General features: G+C 43.0%; 1 protein-coding gene across 1 annotated transcript in view; it reads left to right on the top strand.

The window, feature by feature from the left end:
- Positions 1-19,249, top strand: part of grid2 (glutamate receptor, ionotropic, delta 2) — a 243,616-nt gene that overhangs the window by 210,873 nt on the left and 13,494 nt on the right. The window contains exon 13 of the mRNA XM_061260515.1: positions 2,380-2,546. Coding sequence (XP_061116499.1) covers positions 2,380-2,546 — 167 coding nt within the window. The remainder of the gene's footprint in view (positions 1-2,379; positions 2,547-19,249) is intronic.

Raw genomic sequence — 19,249 nt, 5'->3', positions numbered from 1 at the left:
TCAGGTTGAATCTCTTCTTGTGTGAGAACAGCATGTACAGGAAGCCAATAGGTCCAAAAAGTGCAGGTGCAGGCCAGTTATATTATCCTAATAACCCAGTATGGAGACTGCAATAGGACATTTTAAATAAGAAAATATGAATACATAAGGAATATGAAGATGTATTTTAATTAATTTGGGCAGAATGTAATTTTGTTGAAGCTTAGCATGAAGTATCAGAATCATCCTGAAGAATCTTTCATGAAAAAGATAACAACATACATGGGGTTGTGAAGCAATTATTTTTGGTTTGAGGTTAAATTTCATATTACACCCAAAATTAATCATGTTGCATTTAGACAAGGGGAAATAGGAATAGTTTCTTAGTTTTTAAATAAAGGTCAAGCTCATGTAATCTGAAAACCTAAGATGTTTTCCTCCTAATTAGTTTGTGAGGTGCTTTAGTAGAATTGCCACTTATTTCAGAAAGATGGCCAACGCCATTCGCTTCAGAGTAAGTTAACCTTGAATTTTTTCACGTCAATCACAAAGCCTCCCGTCTTCTGAACCAAAGCTTTCTCCGCCTCGCTCTCAGGCCAGTACGTGCTGTCAGACCCCTGCCAGTGAGCCTCGAGATGAACCCCCGCGCTGATCCGAGATCAGTCCCACTCCCTCCGGGGTCCGTTCCCACTGCTGTGTAACCCTATAAGCAGATGGTGACTAATGGCAATGCCTGAGAGGAGGTTGGTAGACCAGTTTAGCGCGGTGAGACCGTATGGGTGATTCTAGTCAGAGATTACACAAGCTCAGGCCTGGTTTTTCTTGATGAGTCATGCACGGATGAACTGAACTTTGGAGGAGCATGTGGAGCTGATACAGTGGGCTCAGTGAGGAACATGAGCTCTCCAGATGCTTTGATGGAAAAGCCTACAGCCTTAGGGTTGCACTGTGACACAGAATAAAAACTGTGTATTCGCTCAGGCTAGACATGTAGAGTCACACAGGCCCAAAGTTGTGAGGTCATCTGTGCTCAAAACTGAAGTTATATACGGTCACAACTGCACGGTATGCAGTAAAATGTCCCAAGTTCTAACAGTGACCTGCTGTAAAATCCAGCAATGCCAGCTTGCCCAGCTTGAAAATTGAGTGGGTCCATAAGTTGGTCTTGCTGGGTATGAGCTGGTCATTAAGCTGGTTTAGCTGCGTATGAGCTGGTCAACCTGCTAGTGCTGGTAGCTATTCTGAGCTGTTTCAAAACATAGTTTGAGCTGGTCAAACCATGTCAAGCTGGCCTGAACTGGTCCACCAGCTAAACCAGGTCAAGCTGGGAGATGGTTTGAACTAGTTAACCAGCTACCAGCTGTTTCAAAACCAAGCTTGAGCAGTTTTCCCAGCAGGGAGTACACACTCATATTATTGTGTGCCAAATATCTTTCCTTTTTAGCCTGCTAAGTGTGTATCTGTTTGTTTGTTTGCTTGTTGTTCCAACAGAATTCATGCAAATATATATGGTAATGATGTGTTTATCTTGAGCAAGGGGGACAGCCCACAATAACCCAAATTACAAAATACCACTGTGAGACAAAGGCCTAAAATAGGGATATAAATGTTGCCACTTGGCTTATGAATGTGGATATTGGATAGCTTCAGTTACTGTTTTTCACAATACATTTGAATTCTCCCATTAGTAAGGCAATGGTGTGCAGGGGACATTCGCAAGTTGAAACAGTAATTTAATAATAAGCAGCCATACACTTCCCCAAAAATGTTTAACGAGGGAAAAAAAAAAGGTTTCTTTCAACCTCTGTGGTCAAAATTAAATTTCTTAAATGCTTCAGGGAGTTCAGCTACCTAATCATATTTTAGTGGACAGTATAAGAACTTAAGGGTAAAAAAAGAAAACAAATTTCAAATCTTGACTAAAATAGAATTTGTTTTCTTTGGTCTTTTACAGTATGTAGAATTGAACTTTCGAAAAATAGTGTTGATTGTCTTGATCTTTGAGTCTCTTCTTAACACCCACAGAGAGAGACACACAGCACAGGTTAACTGCTCAAAGGACAGAGATGGGTCCTATAATAATTATAATTGACTTCACTATCATAAAGAGTGAGAAATTAATTAATTAAAACATCTTGCCAGAGGATAACACTTCTCTTAGTCCAGCTGCTTGTTTATGTTACATTTTCGAAGGCAGAAAACATCACCTCTGGCCCTTAAATCGAAATGGAGCCCTAGTTTTCTTTTCTCCCAGGTAATTAGTGCAGGTAATTGGCCAGACTGTCTTCACACCTGACTCCCAGGTAAAGGGAGAGCGGAAAAGCTGCAGTCCTCAGCCCTGGGGGACCACGAGTTGCTGATCTGTGATCAAATAACCCCAGCGTTTTGTTTTTTCCTCAGGTGAAATACGGACGGTTTGGCTTCGTGTGGGACGCGGCGGTGTTGGAGTACGTTGCCATTAACGACGAGGACTGCTCCTTCTACACGGTGGGGAACAACGCGGCCGACCGCGGCTACGGCATCGCCATGCAGCACGGGAGCCCTTACCGTGACATCTTCTCCCAGAGGTACTGTCAGACCTGGGCCCCCGCATGCAAACCGCCGCACACCACCCCAGCACTGCACTCCTCTGCTGCACTTTCCACACTACTCTCAGACTGAAAAAAGGATTAAAAAAAAGCTCGCTCAGGATGAAGTCTAGTCTACTGCCTTCAATTTAGCCTGAATGCATTAAATCACACCTTCCCCGCTGGAAGCCCAATCTCTAGGGTTGCAGGTTACTGGGGAGTTTATGTCGATTAGTTCATAATGAGTCAGACATACACTTTCACACGTTAGAATGACTTTTTGGAATGAAGCCTAACAGGAGAGGAAGAGGTGTTAGTTGGCGTGTTATTTTAAAACAATTACTTTATTCCTGTTTGGCCAGTGATGCGCACAGCTAGAAAATAATATAGCCTGTAATGGAGTTTATTGAAGTAAACACGCTATTAATTGGCAGTCAGCTTTAATTTCTCCCTCTTTATCGTCAGGACATTTGAGTTTGATAAATGTATCCTCGCTGGCTAGTTTATAGATGCAAGCAGGACATTTACAAAAACAAAATAGTTGTGGCAGCTATTTGTCAGAATTTGGTCCAAGTTATTAGGACAGTAGTCAGGGTATCACAATATAACACAATGCAACACATATCCCTAGACCAGAGGTGGGCAGCGAGGGCCGTATCTCTTTCTGCATTTCATGCTAACCGCTGCCTTAATTACTTAATTGGCTCTAACATTTACACCATCTGACATTTTAGCTACATTTCTTGATGATGGTATTAATGACAGTCAAAGACTGTCCTTGTGTCCCTGTATGATATGGTTTTACTGTGATCTATTGTTGGTGTATACGGCCAATTAGCTCATTTAGCCAGAGTAATCAGTGGAAACAAAAACCTGCATACACACCGGCCCTCCAGGACTGGAATTGCCCACCTGTGCCCAAGACAATGGGAAAGTAGATACAATCACAGTATAACTGCACATATACTTATGTGCTGGTGCACTTGCATGTATGTGTCTTCCATGTAGTATTGCACACTAAGCTTTTTTCAGAAGCATGTGAACTACATTTGCTCCTTTTTTGCATGAGTATTTTCAATAGTATTTTCCTCTCTGAGACAGGGTGTCAAGTGTGTCGGCTTGTTGACTGAAGTGTGAGTGAATCAAATGAAGCAAAGGTCTTTGTTGAGTTCACTACTGCACAAACAGTGCAACACAAAGAACAATGTGGATTCAACATTAATATTCAATATGCATATCTAATATCGGTGCAGTGGGTAGCACTGCCGCCTCACAGCAAGGAGGTCCTGGGTTCGAATCCCCGTCGGCCGGGGCCTCTCTGTGCGGAGTTTGCATGTTCTCCCCGTGTCTGCGTGGGTTTCCTCCGGGTACTCCGGTTTCCTCCCACAGTCCAAAGACATGCAGGTTAGGCTGATTGGAGAGTCTAAATTGCCCGTAGGTATGAGTGTGTGAGTGAATGGTGTGTGTGCCCTGCGATAGACTGGCGACCTGTCCAGGGTGTATTCCTGCCTTTCGCCCAATGTATACTGGGATAGGCTCCAGCCCCCCTGCGACCCTGATCAGGATAAGCGGGTTCAGATAATGGATGGATGGATGGATATCTAATATCCATAATATAAGAATACAGCTAAAATGGACTGTGGTGACACCCGCGTATGTTACACTGTGCAACGAGACAGAGGCCAAACAAGGTGAGAAATGATAATTGGCTACTCAGTCTCGATCGATAATCCGTTAAATCACCCAAGTGCGTGTCAAAGGGTAATGAATGAGGATCGGGGGGGCAGCATTCTGAATCTCACTTGCGCATTCATTGTCTTGCCTCTTGTGCTTACAGTTAAGGTTATGTTCCACGGAAAACGCATCTTTGGTCTTCCAGATCATTTTAGAGGTACATACTTCAATTATCATGAGGTATGGACTTGAAAAGATAAGTCCCAACATAATATGTAAATTAACTAATTTGCATACTTCATTTAAGTTGTCAGAAATGACAAATTAAAACATTTCTGTAGGAGTCTATAATCTGAGTTAAGTAAGTTGTCGTTATACTTCTTTCAGATTCTAAATAGGACATGCTTGAAGATTGTTTTGAGCCATTGTTTTATCACCAGTACCCAATCATAATTTTTCTAGAAATTTCAGATTTTTCATGAAGAAAAATTATGAAATTTCATGATCTAACAATGAGATTTGTGATGCTGTACCCGCCCATAAAGCTTATAACAAGAATATAATTGGCTCAAAACACTCTCGTAGATATGGAGTAAAGGTTTGCAAAGTTTCATGATGATAGGATGACTATGTGCTGAGAAAAATGAGTCCTGTCATATCGTCCAAAATCAGGTTTCGAGAAAATCGACTCCAAAGATAGAATAGGTAAATAATTATATTAATTTCACCATAAACATGGCGTAATCATTCAAAAGGTGGTATTATCCTGAAAGTTGAATAGTTGATGATTTGCAGCAGCAAACAGAAAAGTACATTTGACTGAAAAAATTTTTAGTGGAACAGAGCCATTTACGAGGGCCGATATTGCCTCAGGAGGTAAGATCATCTGGCAGTCGGAGGGTTGCCGTTCGATCCCGCCCTGGCTGCATCAAAGTGTCCCTGAGAAAGACACCAAATTGATCCTGAAGAGCTGCATGAGTTGCCTTGCATGGCAGCCAATCGGCATTGGTGTGTGAGTGTGTGTGTATGAATGGGTGAATGAGAAGCATCAATTGTACCGCGCTTTGGGTGAAGGCGCTAATTAAATGCAAACATTTACCATTGTAGCGTTTATGAAGAGTAGCAGTGAGATGAGAGGGAGTGGATCTGGCTTGAGACCCGTGTTGAACGCACAGGCAGTTGCCGGGCAGGCGTTCGGTGGGAAATGAAAGCGGCATAACGGGAGAGAGAGAGAGAGAGAGAGAGAGAGCGCGCGGGAAGGCTCAGGACCGAGAGCAGCGCAGTCAGAGAGAGGAGGCACGCAGCCTCTCTGTGAGAGTCCTTACAGTATACTCCATTACGCTCCGAGTGAGAGTCGTCTCCGAAACGCTCCTGTATCCTGTCACTACCGCGCCCACGCGCCCTGCTCTCCATGTACGCCGGCACACGCTGGCCTCGCTCAGACGGAATGAATTACCAATATGTCTTCTCTTTTTTTATTATTATCATTTTTTTTATAAATGGCCAGAACATAAATAGGAATTAAAACGGCGAACTGTGTATTTGCTATTCCTTAGTAACCGAGCTCCGTAACTAAGCCACACAATGATGCAGAATTAAATTTTAATATTATTTGTAATTAATGCTGCCCAGAGAGCCTCTGGTCGGTTTCACGGGAAGAATCTGTCTCTGCTTATGCACAAAAGGCCATTGCATTGTATGAAATATTGCTTATTAAATGTGCTTGTTCTACGTGACTGAACATAGTGTTTGTAATTTTCTTATTATACTTATACACTCTGGGACTTATTTCTGCAATATCGAGTTGCTGTGTGCTGTATTAGAGTTGCTGTGTGCTGTATTAGAGTATAATTTGCAGTATTCAGTTGGGGTGCATCAGTCACATGTTCAGTACTGGGGTTGGGTGTGCAGTGTTAAGAGTGATGTTCAGTCCCGTAGGACCTTCAGTATGGAAATGCAATGTTCAGTATTGGACTGGTATGTGTATCATCATGTAATATTCAGTTTTTATTTGGTGTGTACAGTATTGGTGTGTTCAGTGTTTTAGTGGGGTGTTCAGAGTGCTTTTTAATATTGCAGTGTAATATTTAAAGAGTGCTTTTTAAAATGATAGTTTAATATCCAGTACATATATGTTGGAATTTGGAATTTAATATTCAGTAATGAAGACTGCTTTTTAATATTGCATTGTAATATTTAATATTAAAGAGTTATCTTTGCTGTTGATACATTACTTTGGACAGCTTTTTGATATTGACTGTAATATTCAGTTGCTTGGAGTGCTTTTTGATATTGCAGTGTAATATGTTGTATTTAAGAGTATGCTTTGATTTTGGAGTATAATATTCAGAATGAATTGTGTGTTTAAATATTGTGGTGTGATATTTGAAGAGTGCTTTATGATATTGGTGTAACATATGTAGTATGTAGTATTAAGTGTTTTGATATTGGAGCATAACATTTAGTAATGAATTGTGCCTTTAGATTAGTGTAATATTTATTATAAAACAGGCAGGATATAAAATAACTATATACCACTGCTGTGAGTTCTAATGCTTGTTTACAGTTCTATTTCAAGTATCACTCCATGGCGAAGCAGCCATTTTAGTCAAAATGAAAAACCGTTAGATGCTAGCTAGCTGTCAATCACCTTGTAATAAATGTCGGCCAGAATTTGCAAGCAAGCAGAGCTACACACTGCCTCCTCTTCCACGTGATTCAGAAACTATCCAATGTGGGTCTTGATTTGCGAGGGAGATTTGTCTCTGTAAACAGGCAAAAGTGCGAGAGCTTTAGGGTGACCGAAACTTGTCGACCGGAGAAAGCAGAGCAGCGCTTCTCCAAATAATACAATTAGTAGACCTAGGCAACGTGATCCCACTAATGTTGGACAATTTTTCAGTACTTGCACAATGGGGATGTACAAATAAATATCAAAAAAGCATAAACTCTCGTTTGCTCATTCACGGCAGCTTGCAAGCTAACTAGCAAGCGAGTTTGGCGGAACAATGTTAGAGTAAATTAATGTTGCATAGCAACCACCTAGCACTACTTGCATGGGGGAACTACTTTCTTGTAAATTATTCTTGTAATGTAATAATAACTTGTAATGTTAATAAAAAAACTCTTTTAATTGCATTGTGTCTATAATATCTATATCATTAGGTTTGGTAAGCGTTATATAAAAGCAATAACTCACTCCAGGACGTGGTATATTGAAATTTTATCACAGCTCCGGGGTTTTGACCCTCCATTGCGCATCGGGCCGAACAACACCCCTTAGCTGTGATAACATTTCAATATACTACCGCCTGTCGTGTGTTTCCTTATTGGAGTGTGGTGTTCAGTCTTCGAGTGTTCTTCACATCAAACTCCAACACTGAAAAGCACGCTTCAGCTCTGGAAATGACAGTGAGATATTTAGTACTAAAGAGCGTTTCTTAATATCGGAGTGTAATATTAAGAACTGGAGTGTTCTTCACAGCTCCGGCGCGTGTCGTGCGGAGGGAGAGCTTTAATGCCCCATGCAGCTGCCAGTTCACTTAATAATGAGATTGTGTCTGGGAGCGAGAGCCTTAGTTCTCGCTCTCACTGGGTCCACAGCTCCGCTTGGTGTTTCAGTCCACACTCAAATCTTTGTTGAGGCACTGAGCCAGAAAATAAAATACAAAAAAAAAAAAAAAAAATCTCGTTAAAATTGTATTTTCAGGGATCAAATCGAAAATTTCTGAGTCAGTTGAATATGTTTTGAGACTTTCTTTTTTTTTTATTGGTAAACAGCAATACAGAGGTTTAGAGAAAGCCTGTGTTCCACGGCTTTTAAAAGCCATATGGAAAGCAGGGAGTCCTGTGGTGTCTTTAATGTCTGTAGTATCAGCTTTCTGCTGCAGAGGAGAAAAGAGAGTCATGGTTCTTTTATGTTTTTGGAAGGTTGGAGCTTTTGCTTTTGGTATACGTAAGGCTATAATAAAGAAAATGTACTGATCCAATACTCAATTTATATTAATGTGTGTGTGTGTGTGTGTGTGTGTGTGTGTGTGTGCGTATGCGTGTCTGCCTGCCTGTGTGTTACCAAAATGACTAATCACAATTCATCATTTATTTAATTATCCATAATGAATCCCATTCTTCCTTTCTCTGTCAGATATTCTTTGGTTGTGTAGTACTTCACAATTATTATGCCAATATAGTAAGATCTAGGCAATTTAGTTTTAATTTAATTTAGGCAGCTTAAAAATGTGGTACTTAAACAGACGCAAGTTTAAATCTGGTTAATTACATAAAGTGAAGATTGGCTTTGGTTGCCGTTAGTTACACACGGCACTTCCTGTCAGACGCAGGTACTTCCTCCTTTCATTCGTACTTCGAAAGGTTGCGCACAGGGTCATAACTGGAGAAAATAAGTCAGACTTGGCGCAGGTTTTTATGATATTACTGGAAAACCGTACCTACTCTTTCAGTCTTAATGGCTTCCCCTGGTGAAATAACCTCATCACAATGGAAGGAACTCAGAGACGGGAGCTGGTGCCCATCAGACGTGTCCAGGCCCACTCTCCACACATTCCTAAAGAGTATTCGCCAGCATTTAACTGAACGCTCTCTAGAAATGGAGTTTTTGTTTTTCTAGTTTTTTTCGCTATTTTTTCTTTCTTCATTGTGGCTTTGTGGGTCAAACTTTTTTTTTTTTCTTGTTTAAAGAAAAAAAAAAATGATACAGTTCGGGAGGGGAGCAACACTCACGGGGGAGTCCGAGACGATTGATACCTGACACAAAATCAATGCCCTCTCTTCTGGAACGGTGAAGAGATAAACACGGGCTGCCTCTGCTCAGAGAAAGCGCCGCGCCCTTCAGATCCATCACGCTTTTAAAAACCGCCGCCCTCCTTCAGTCTCGTCCAGAAGCCCCGGTCCCGTTCACGCCAGCCCCAATCGTCCAGATATCATTTCTGGAATAAATTAGATAAAGCAACACCGATGCTGCTATTTATAGAAAAATCTATGAAGCAATACTTGTGTTCTAGCTTCATTAAATCTTTTTTTTTTCTTTTTTTTTGGACGTGTATCCTTCACTGATCCCAGAGTAAAGATGGCACCTAAGTGCCCTTTTGGGCAATTGCATCAGTTTGGGCATAGCTATCGACATTTGAGGAGGTGTTGTAAGACGAAAGCCTGTAGAAAATATTCAGTGGGGGGGGGGGGGGGGGTCAGACTGGGTCTGTGAAAATCTTTGGGTGGCACACCCAAAGGGCTATACAGCATAGAGGAATTTCAGGAAATGCAAGTTAATACAAAGATAAAGACACTATGTTATAGTGTATAATAAATTGCGTAAGGGAGACTGGGGCACAAGCCAACACGGGGCATTTTGACGCGCGGGGATTGTGCATAGTTGCATTTGAGCGAGAATGATGGGTTTGTTTTCACTGATGTATTATAGCAATCCGCTTCTCATGTGTGAGTAGCACGGCGATTTGAAAACTTCATCAAGAGTTATTAATAAGTCTCTGTTGTAGCACCCTGAAAGTAATGTTTTTTTTGATTAACTATGATATTCCTCTGTGTTTTCTCTCTCCTCCTCACCTGTTCTCTCTTCCTGCTGCCTTCTAACTGAAAAAGGTTGCTATGTCAACCTTTCTCTTTTTCTCTCTCTGCATCAATTGGTAACAAATAAGCATGAGCCTTTTATTATCCGAACCAGTTTCACATGTTCAGATTTAAGTAAGCTAATATTAGCCTTATGCTGCCTGTGATTTAATGTTAAGAAATGTTAGCTTCTATAAAATTAGCTGCCAACATTGGCTCCTAATTCAAGCTAACATTTACATTAACATTACATTTGCTGTTGGCACGGATTGTGCAGTGGGTAGCACTGCTGCCTCACAGCAAGGAGGTCCTGGGTTTGAATCCCCGTCGGCCGGGGCCTCTCTGTGCGGAGTTTGCATGTTCTCCTCGTGTCTGCGTGGGTTTCCTCCGGGTACTCCGGTTTCCTCCCACAGTCCAAAGACATGCAGGTAAGGCTGATTGGAGAGTCTAAATTGCCCGTAGGTATGAGTGTGTGAGTGAATGGTGTGTGTGCCCTGCGATGGACTGGCGACCTGTCCAGGGTGTATTCCTGCCTTTCGCCCAATGTATGCTGGGATAGGCTCCAGCCCCCCTGCGACCCTGTTCAGGATAAGCGGGTTCAGATAATGGATGGATGGATGGATGGATGGATTACATTTGCTCTAGCTACCAACAGTCTAATGTAACTTGGCAAGCTTAACGTTACTAATGTTAGCTATCTGTTTTGTAAAAGTGTCCTAAATGTCTTAAATGTATGTTAGATTTTTAAGGGCTTGCAGTTGAAAAGAGATTAGAATGACTGGGGCTTGTCAATTAGGGGGGGGGGGGGGGGTCAATAATTTTAGCATGGTGGTACCCCTTGGGGAAATGGGATCTGAGGGACTGTACAAACTTTGGCTGGTGTAATGCGAGACCCCCTGTTCAGCAACGTGAGTCACCCTGAGGTTTTCCCGATTCATGTTTTTCAAACACTTCTATTACTCAGAATCTCTAATATAGCGTCGTGACATGTGGGCAGCTTCGTAACTAGCCGGCAGGCTTCAGCGGCCCGCTATCATCCTAATATCTCACTGACTCTTGTTCCACACCATATGAATACAATTTTGTCTAGGAAAGCCAGAACAATTTTTTATTTTTTTATTTTTTTGAGAATATTTAAGATTTTTATTATAAAAAAAAATAGTTTTGGAACTCTCCCATATATTGGCATATATAACTTTTTTCAAAGCAAAGGAATATGAATCTGGGGTATTTTTTTGGCACCCTGACATTCGAAAGAAGGTTTTTTTTCTATGTTCCTGACTAGTACAGTATGTTCACAAGATGTAAGGTTTCGTTGGAGCCGATATCCGCAATCTCATTGCAGCGCACTTCAAATAGAGAGACATGTCACTTATTTCAGCTCCATCTTTTATTTTGATCTTTTTGACATTTTCTAACATTGCAGTACGAATACTGTTCACTGAGGTAATACCACTGTAATACCATTGTACATATTTGCGGTGCAAAATGTTGCCAAAAGGTAGCAGCATTTGTGTTCATAAGTATTTGTATAGCACTTTTCATACAATGGTTTGCTAAGCGAATAACTTCACCGGTATATATTTGCATTTACAAATATGAATAGAAAAGAGAGGAAAAGAGAAAATAGGGTATTACTGTACAGTAAGGTTATGTCAATTGGCATTAACTAATGTAGTTGCTAACATTAATTCATCATTTACATTTACATAACACCTGCTCTGTTTCACATTTCATTCGTTCATGTATTTCTTTACTCCTAACTAATGTATTAGTTGCATGGATATTTATACACTAGCAAACCATGGTGTAAACATACCATTCGTTAAGCCTTAACAGGTACATGAACTGGTTTTCTCATTCCAATATGAATTGGCACAAACAAATGTAATTGTTAGCATGTATTCGTGATGTACAAATACATAAACAAAGCTGAACAGCTTAACGTTCCAGTAGTTAGAGAGTTAACAACCACATTAGTTCATGCCAATTCATGAACCTTAGTTTAAAGTGTTACCGAAAATAGAAATGGCATAGTAATAAAATAGTTAGGGTTTTATATGAGTAAGGTAAAATACTGATTAATTTACACAGACAGATTCTCACAGACAGACATAGGTACACTGAGACTCAAGGCTGGGTCATAGCATCTTTGAACTGTGAAGTGTAATTTAGTCAGTGATACAATCTAAATAGGATAAAAAATGTGCATGTCTGTTTACGTCTGAATGGGGTGCGTTCATGAGTGTGCCTGTGTGTGTGGGTGTGTTTATGGGTACGAGTGCTTGTGGGTACCTCTCGGTGTGTCTGTAAGTGAGTGTGTATGCGTTCATGAGTGTGTGTGTCTGTGGGTGTGCATGTACATGTGTGCGCGTGTGTGTGGGTGTGTGTTTGTGTGTGTGGATGTTTGTGTGCATGTGTGGTGTGTGTGTGTGTGTGTGTGGGTGTGTGTGGGTGTGCGTGTGGGTGTGTGTGGGTGTGTGTGCGTGCGTGTGTGGTTTGTGGTGTGTGTTTGTGTGTGTGGATGTTTGTGTGCATGTGTGGTGTGTGTGTGTGTGTGTGGGTGTGTGTGGGTGTGCGTGTGGGTGTGTGTGGGTGTGTGTGTGTGCGTGTATGTGTGTGTGTGAGGGTGTGTGTGTGAGTGTGTGAGGGTGAGACTCAGCTGTCTCTCCGAATCAAAGAGCCGGCTCCGATGAGCCTCTGATGTTCTAATTCGACCTGTCAGCCGAGAAAACATGGCCGTTTGTTTCCTGCTTTCTCTCTCTTATCAAGTAGTTTGTCTGCCGCTGTCACAGACATCTAATAACATGCGATCATTTCTGCTGCAGTACGTCGCCATGGCAACAGCACCGGCAGTCCTCAGCGGCCTCCACACAGAGCCCGGGAGGCCGCGGGGCGGACAGACAGACAGAGCGACAGACAGACAGACAGAGTGACACACAGACAGACAGAGCAATAGACAGACAGACAGACAGAGCGACAGAGAGACAGAGCGACAGACAGACAGCGTGACAGACAGAGCGACAGACAGCCAGACAGAGCGACAGACAGACAGACAGACAGACAGACAGAGCGACAGACAGACAGACAGAGCGACAGACAGAGCAACAGACAGACAGACAGACAGACAGAGCGACAGAGAGACAGACAGAGCGACAGACAGACAGACAGAGCGACAGAGCGACAGACAGACAGACAGAGCGACAGACAGACAGACAGACAGAGCGACAGTCGTTTTCATTTGCGGAACTGGCGAGGGCTCATTGTGAAAGCGCGAGACATTAATCTTGGTTCTGCGGTTGCATGTAGCTGCGGAAATGTCCGGATTTTCATTTCACCTGAGAGCAAGTCCGGTTGAAAAGTGGGGGGATCAGGTCATGGAGGATTAGGTCGGTGGTGTAAGCATGATGCCGGGTTCTGCTCTGTCACCTGGGGAGTGAGGAAGATGCAGTGACCAGAGAGCAGTGTGTTTAACTCTGTGCTAAAGCAGGGTCTGAATAGCTCTGTGTGGCAGAACCGTGTTGAGTACATCCATACACACACACACAGAAACACACACATGCACACAGAGTCAAACACATGCACAGACACGCAGATACTTGCACTTACACTCACTCACATTCACAATCACATTCAAGCGTTCAGTCAAACCAAAAAAAAATCTGATTCCCTCTCTCTCTCTCTCTCTCTCTCTTGCACATGCGTGTTCATCAAGGCTCCGACTCACAGACATGTTTGAGAGGGGATTTGCTGTTTGGCGTAACCGCTGAGCGGATTTGCATGCTAATGTCTTTAAGACAAGAGAGGAATCCAACAATACCCAACAAGCCACCTGTTGAGATCGCTGGAGCTGCTGTTTTTCCGGGGGTTTGTTGCTTAATTGCCAGGGGGAGGGGTGGTTTGGGAGCGATGGAAACCAGCAGGGGAAACACGGAGGTGCAGAGGGTGGGAGGGAAAACAGAGCAGAAAGGAGGGCAGAGGAGGAACGGGACATGGTTGGAAGTTTGAAGTCGGCGGGCGTGGTGTACGTACTGTATTCAAATCCAGGGTGAACGGTGAGACCCTTTTCGGACGGCGAGAGGGTTTTCTTTACGTACAAATGGCCATATGTCGAGTACATGGGTTCTGACAGATTAAACACAGTTTGGTGAAAGCCTGTGAGGAGCAGAGTTGGCGGGTTTGAATACATTTTGAATTTATCTCCAGCCTGGTGTAGGAACCTATTTCTACGAAATATGTGACATCCAGGGCCGGATGGGGAGTTGAGTTGAGTAAGATAGCTGAGCTGTGGCAGTGATTGGAGGAGAAAGGGTAGTATAGGGGAATTGCCAGATGACAGTTGATTATATTTCCGGAAGATTCCTCACCCCTTTCGGTTCATCGCGAGCTCGGTCTGTGATTTAGCGGGGCAGTCCCGAAGAGAAGATAAACCTTGTCTCCATTGTGATCAACCCTTTCTGTCAACACTCTACAAAGGGTGTTAATTCCTATTAACGACCACAGGGTGCGCTTCCCCCATGGATGCCGTGGTGTTAATTATCGCCCCGGCTGGTAAAATTGCCTTTGCACTAATTGGCAAGGTCATTAGACGGCTTTGAAGGAAACACCCCCCCCCGCACCCCCCACCACAACTGGTTATTCTGAACGGGCGAACTCTCCCTCTTATCGACACGGTGGTAAGAGCGCTGAGGCTTTACACTCCAGTTTCTTTAAAGCCACGGGGAACGTCTTCGTCCCCGGGCCGGGAGGTAATCGATAAAATAAGGGAGTAACAAAAGAAAATCTCGACTGGAGTAAGTTCTTGCACGATTGCAGCCACTCTGACAGCCAATAATCTGGACAGACAACCGCCCGCGTTGTTCCCCTTTCCAAAACTATCAATTATTACGAGCTTTTTCTGCAGCGCGGATTGATTTTCACTTTGGAGGATGTTCTGCAGCGGTCGGCGAAGTCTGAGGAATGCGCCTTCGGACCCTTCTGCGCCCTGCTAGCGGTTCGGCGCCAGGCAAGCCCAGGGCTAACGGACCAGCAGAGGGGGAGGGAACTGGTTTCTGTCTGTCACCAGGCACCGGGCCACACTGCAGCTTGGAGCTGGAGCAATCTGGAGCTCACAGCACTGTTATATAGAGGGAGATTGACAAAGAAAAAGCTAGCGGTGTCGTGTGAGAAGTACTTGACGATAAACCAAACCCAACGTTCTCTACAAATATATAGGCTACACGCACACGCACATGTTATATTTTCCCTTCCAAGTTTGATTTGAACATACGCTACTTTAGTAGCCTACTTTCAAATAAACAAAAGTGGATTTTCCTGGTGGACTGATGGGGGGTAAATGATGAATGTGTGATGAACAGCAATATGCGCTTTTAATCTCCCAAAGCCATAAAACTGAAGTAGGCCTATTTTACAGATTTGTTTCAGATATACTATTTGTTTTGGGCGCAATGCCTTTTAACTCAATTTTGGTTAAGATAGCATATCATTTTTATTATTTGTTTATTTATAGAATCCTTCAGCTTTCTAATGTAGAAGGAGCAACATGGTTTCTCAGCATCAGTTAAATGACTATTCAACCTGCATATTTTGTGGTTGGTGGAGGTGCTTGGTGGAGACGCTGTAGTATATTGAATATTGTATATACGCCCATATATTCAGAGAAGGGACAAAGAGAGTGGACTATGGAATGAATATATGGTGTCATCCACATTTGGCTTTTCTGTATTATGTTTATGGTCTGGTTGACCTTCTGATATTCCAAAGATTCATGTCATATATAGATTCCTGTAATAATGTGTGTCCAGTATAAAATGACCATGGTTTCAGGGTATATTTTCTGCTCTAAAGGCGTGTCAAATCTGATGAAAGCAGCATAATGGGTTGTGAGACCAGTATTGGATTTCAAATATACTGTACATCCAGCTTGCGGAAAAATACTGGACTGTGTGCTTCTGCAAATCTCTGAATGAACCATGTTGGTTTTGCTGAAAAGGCCAGCATGTTTTCACAAGGCTATTTCTGGTCGTGAGAGCTATCACTTGTTACCGAAAACCTCATGCCCCAATCCCACTTTTCCACTTTTCCATGCTTGTCTGCATCGGGATATCAAATGCAAATTAAATGAGTCGTTTTCTTTTCTTATGACCACAAATTTGAATCTTTTTGACAATGAAATTGGACTGGAAGAAGCCATTCAATCTACCCTCCAGAACTGTACATGTCATCTGTGAGATTGAAAAATAACACATCAATAATGAAACATCAACATTAGGAGACAGAGTGATCTTTTTGTGTAAGAACGAACAGAATACACCAGTCGGTCACATGCATTATTCAAAGGCTTAATGGATTGGACATTTAGGTACAATAATTAATCTGTTTATATTTACAACAAACCAGCGGCAGATGGGTTCCCCCACTGAGTCAGGTTCTGCTCATGGTTTCTTCCTGTTATCCAGGGAGTTTTTCCTTGCCACTGTTGCCCTAGGCCAGGGGTCGGCAACCCTGGTCCTGGAGAGGTGTGCTGCAGGGTGTGCTGGCTTTCGTTGTTACTTGGCATTAATTGATCAATGAAAGCCGTTGATTACACAGTTAACTCACCTCACCTGGTTTCTTGGGTCTGAATCGGTTGCTTATTTTAAGGTGGAGACGAAAGCCAGCACACCCTGCGGCTCTCCAGGACCAGGGTTGCCGACCCCTGCCCTAGGCGTACTCTTGGGGCCGGGGAGCCTGACACAAATTTAAATTTGATTGATTGATTGACGGATGGGCGGCACGGATGGCGCTGTGGGTAGCACTGCCGCCTCACAGCAAGGAGGTCCTGGGTTCGAATCCCCGTCGGCCGGGGCCTCTCTGTGCGGAGTTTGCATGTTCTCCCCGTGTCTGCGTGGGTTTCCTCCGGGTACTCCGGTTTCCTCCCACAGTCCAAAGACATGCAGGTTAGGCTGATTGGAGAGTCTAAATTGCCCGTAGGTATGAGTGTGTGAGTGAATGGTGTGTGTGCCCTGCGATGGACTGGCGACCTGTCCAGGGTGTATTCCTGCCTTTCGCCCAATGTATGCTGGGATAGGCTCCAGCCCCCCAGCGAACCTGTTCAGGATAAGCGGGTTCAGATAATGGATGGATGGATGGATGGATTGACGGATGGTGCAGTGGGTAGCACTGCCACCTCACAGCAAGGAGGTCCTGGGTTCGAATCTCCGTCGGCCGGGCCTCTCTGTGTGGAGTTTGCATGTTCTCCCCATGTCTGCGTGGGTTTCCTCCGGGTACTCCGGTTTCCTCCCACAGTCCAAAGACATGCAGGTTAGGCTGATTGGAGAGTCTAAATTGCCCGTAGGTATGAGTGTGTGAGTGAATGGTGTGTGTGCCCTGCGATGGACTGGCGACCTGTCCAGGGTGTATTCCTGCCTTTCGCCCAATGCATGCTGGGATAGGCTCCAGCCCCCCTGCGACCCTGTTCAAGATAAGCGGGTTCAGATAATGGATGGATGATTGATTGATTGGTTGAGTGATTGAGTGATTGAGTGATTGATTGATTGATTAATGTGGCCTTATAAGACTGTGCTTCACCTTTCTGTGCCCAGAAGTTGAGCTTTGGACCGTGTTTGTATTGCTGGTAAATTAGCTCTTTATTTAACATTTGAATTAGAGGAATCATAGATGCAGTAATCAGTACAGCAGATTATCCATAATACTGTTTGTCGGACCATGGAAAGAAATACATCAAAAAAGGTTTTCAGGTCCTAAGCTGCTGAATCATTAAAAGCTGGATGAAATTAGTCATGCAAACATTAGCAAATACAAATATCTTGCAAACAGGGTATTGCAAGCTTTTTAAAAAGAACTATTTTGATTCCATGTGAAATAAGTGCTTTAAATATGCTAAATATGTATAACATGGTCCAATACTCACCCACCAAAAACAGTGAGGTCCATAAGTATTTGGACAGTGGTACAATTTTTGTTCCTTTGGCTCTGGACTCCAGCACGTTGGATTTCAAATTAAACAATGAATATGAGGTTAAGTGCAGACTGTCACATTTAATCTGGGAATATGAATATGAATATGGAATATGATCCGTGTAGGAATTACATCCTTTTGTATACATAGTCCCCCTCATTTTAGGCCAAAATGTTATTGGACAGTTGGCTTCTCAGCTGTGTGTGATTAGTCTTGTGTATTAAATCACTTCCTTAGTGCAGTTTTAAGATAGCTTTCAGTATATAGTCGTGATTCTAGGCTTTTGACTGCCCTTAGAGTCAGTAATTGGTGTTTGTGAAGGTGAGGACCATAGTTGTGCCAAGGAAGCCATTATGAGGCTGAGAAATAAGGTGAAAAGAGCAGTCAGAGACATAGGCTAAACAACAGGCTTACCAAAATAAACAGTTTGGAACATCATTAAGAAGAAAGAGCACTGGTGGGCTCAGTAATTGCAAAGGGGCAGGTAGGCTAAAGAAGACCTCTACAGTCAATGAATAAAGAATTCTCACCATAATGAATAAACCCCCCCAAACACTCACCGCTGAAGACTTCAGAGACAGACGCCAAACTGTGAGATGCGAACCACTAATTAGCTGCAAAAACAGCATGGCCAGGTAACAGTTGGCTAAGCAGTATCTAAATTAATACAGAGTTCTAGAAAAATGTATCGTGGGCAGACGAGACCAAAACTTAATGTATTAGTCATGGCCAGTGCAAAGTGTGGAGGCTAAAAGGAAGATTCAAAGCACCTCCACATGGTGGTGGGGGTGTTATAGTTTGGGTATATTTATAGCTGCCACAGGTGCTGGCTCACTTGCCTTCATTGACAATGTAATTGTTGATAGCAGCAGAAGAATGAATTCTGAAGTGTACAGAAGCATCTTATCTGCTCAAGATCAGTCAAATGCCTCGTAATGGCTTCCTTGACTTTCGTCATGCTGAAAAACACCAATAACAAACTCAATCAAACCGAAAGCCTAGAATCAAGACTAGACACTGAAAGCTTTCAAATACTGTACCTGCACTAAGGAGGCGATTGAACACACCTGACTAATCATAAATAGCTGAGAAGCCAACTGCCCAATTACTTTTGGTCCCCAAAAAATGGGGGAACATGTTTAAAAAGAGATGTAATTCCTACACGGATCACCCGATATGGATGTAAAAACCCTCGGATTACAGGCGACAGTCTACAGTTAACCTCATATTCTTTGCCTCATTTCAAATCCAATCTGCTGGAGTGCACAGCCCAAAGAGCAGATATTGTGCCACTGTCCAAATAATCGGAGACTGTAAATGCACTGTAAATACAAGGAGAGCCTAAAGTGCTTTAAACATACTAAATATGTGTAACAGCATCTTATGCTCATCCATCACAGAAATACAAAGAGCCTACCGGACAGAGTCTCTGTGCAGTGTTCCTTCATGATGTAGTGCCTGTCCTAAGATACACCTGATCAAGCCC

This window comes from Conger conger, chromosome 11 (assembly GCF_963514075.1).
Source record: "Conger conger chromosome 11, fConCon1.1, whole genome shotgun sequence".
NCBI classification, from domain to species: Eukaryota; Metazoa; Chordata; class Actinopteri; order Anguilliformes; family Congridae; genus Conger; species Conger conger.
The sequence above is the reverse complement of the archived record's forward strand: the minus strand, read 5'-3'. Positions and strand labels throughout refer to the sequence as shown.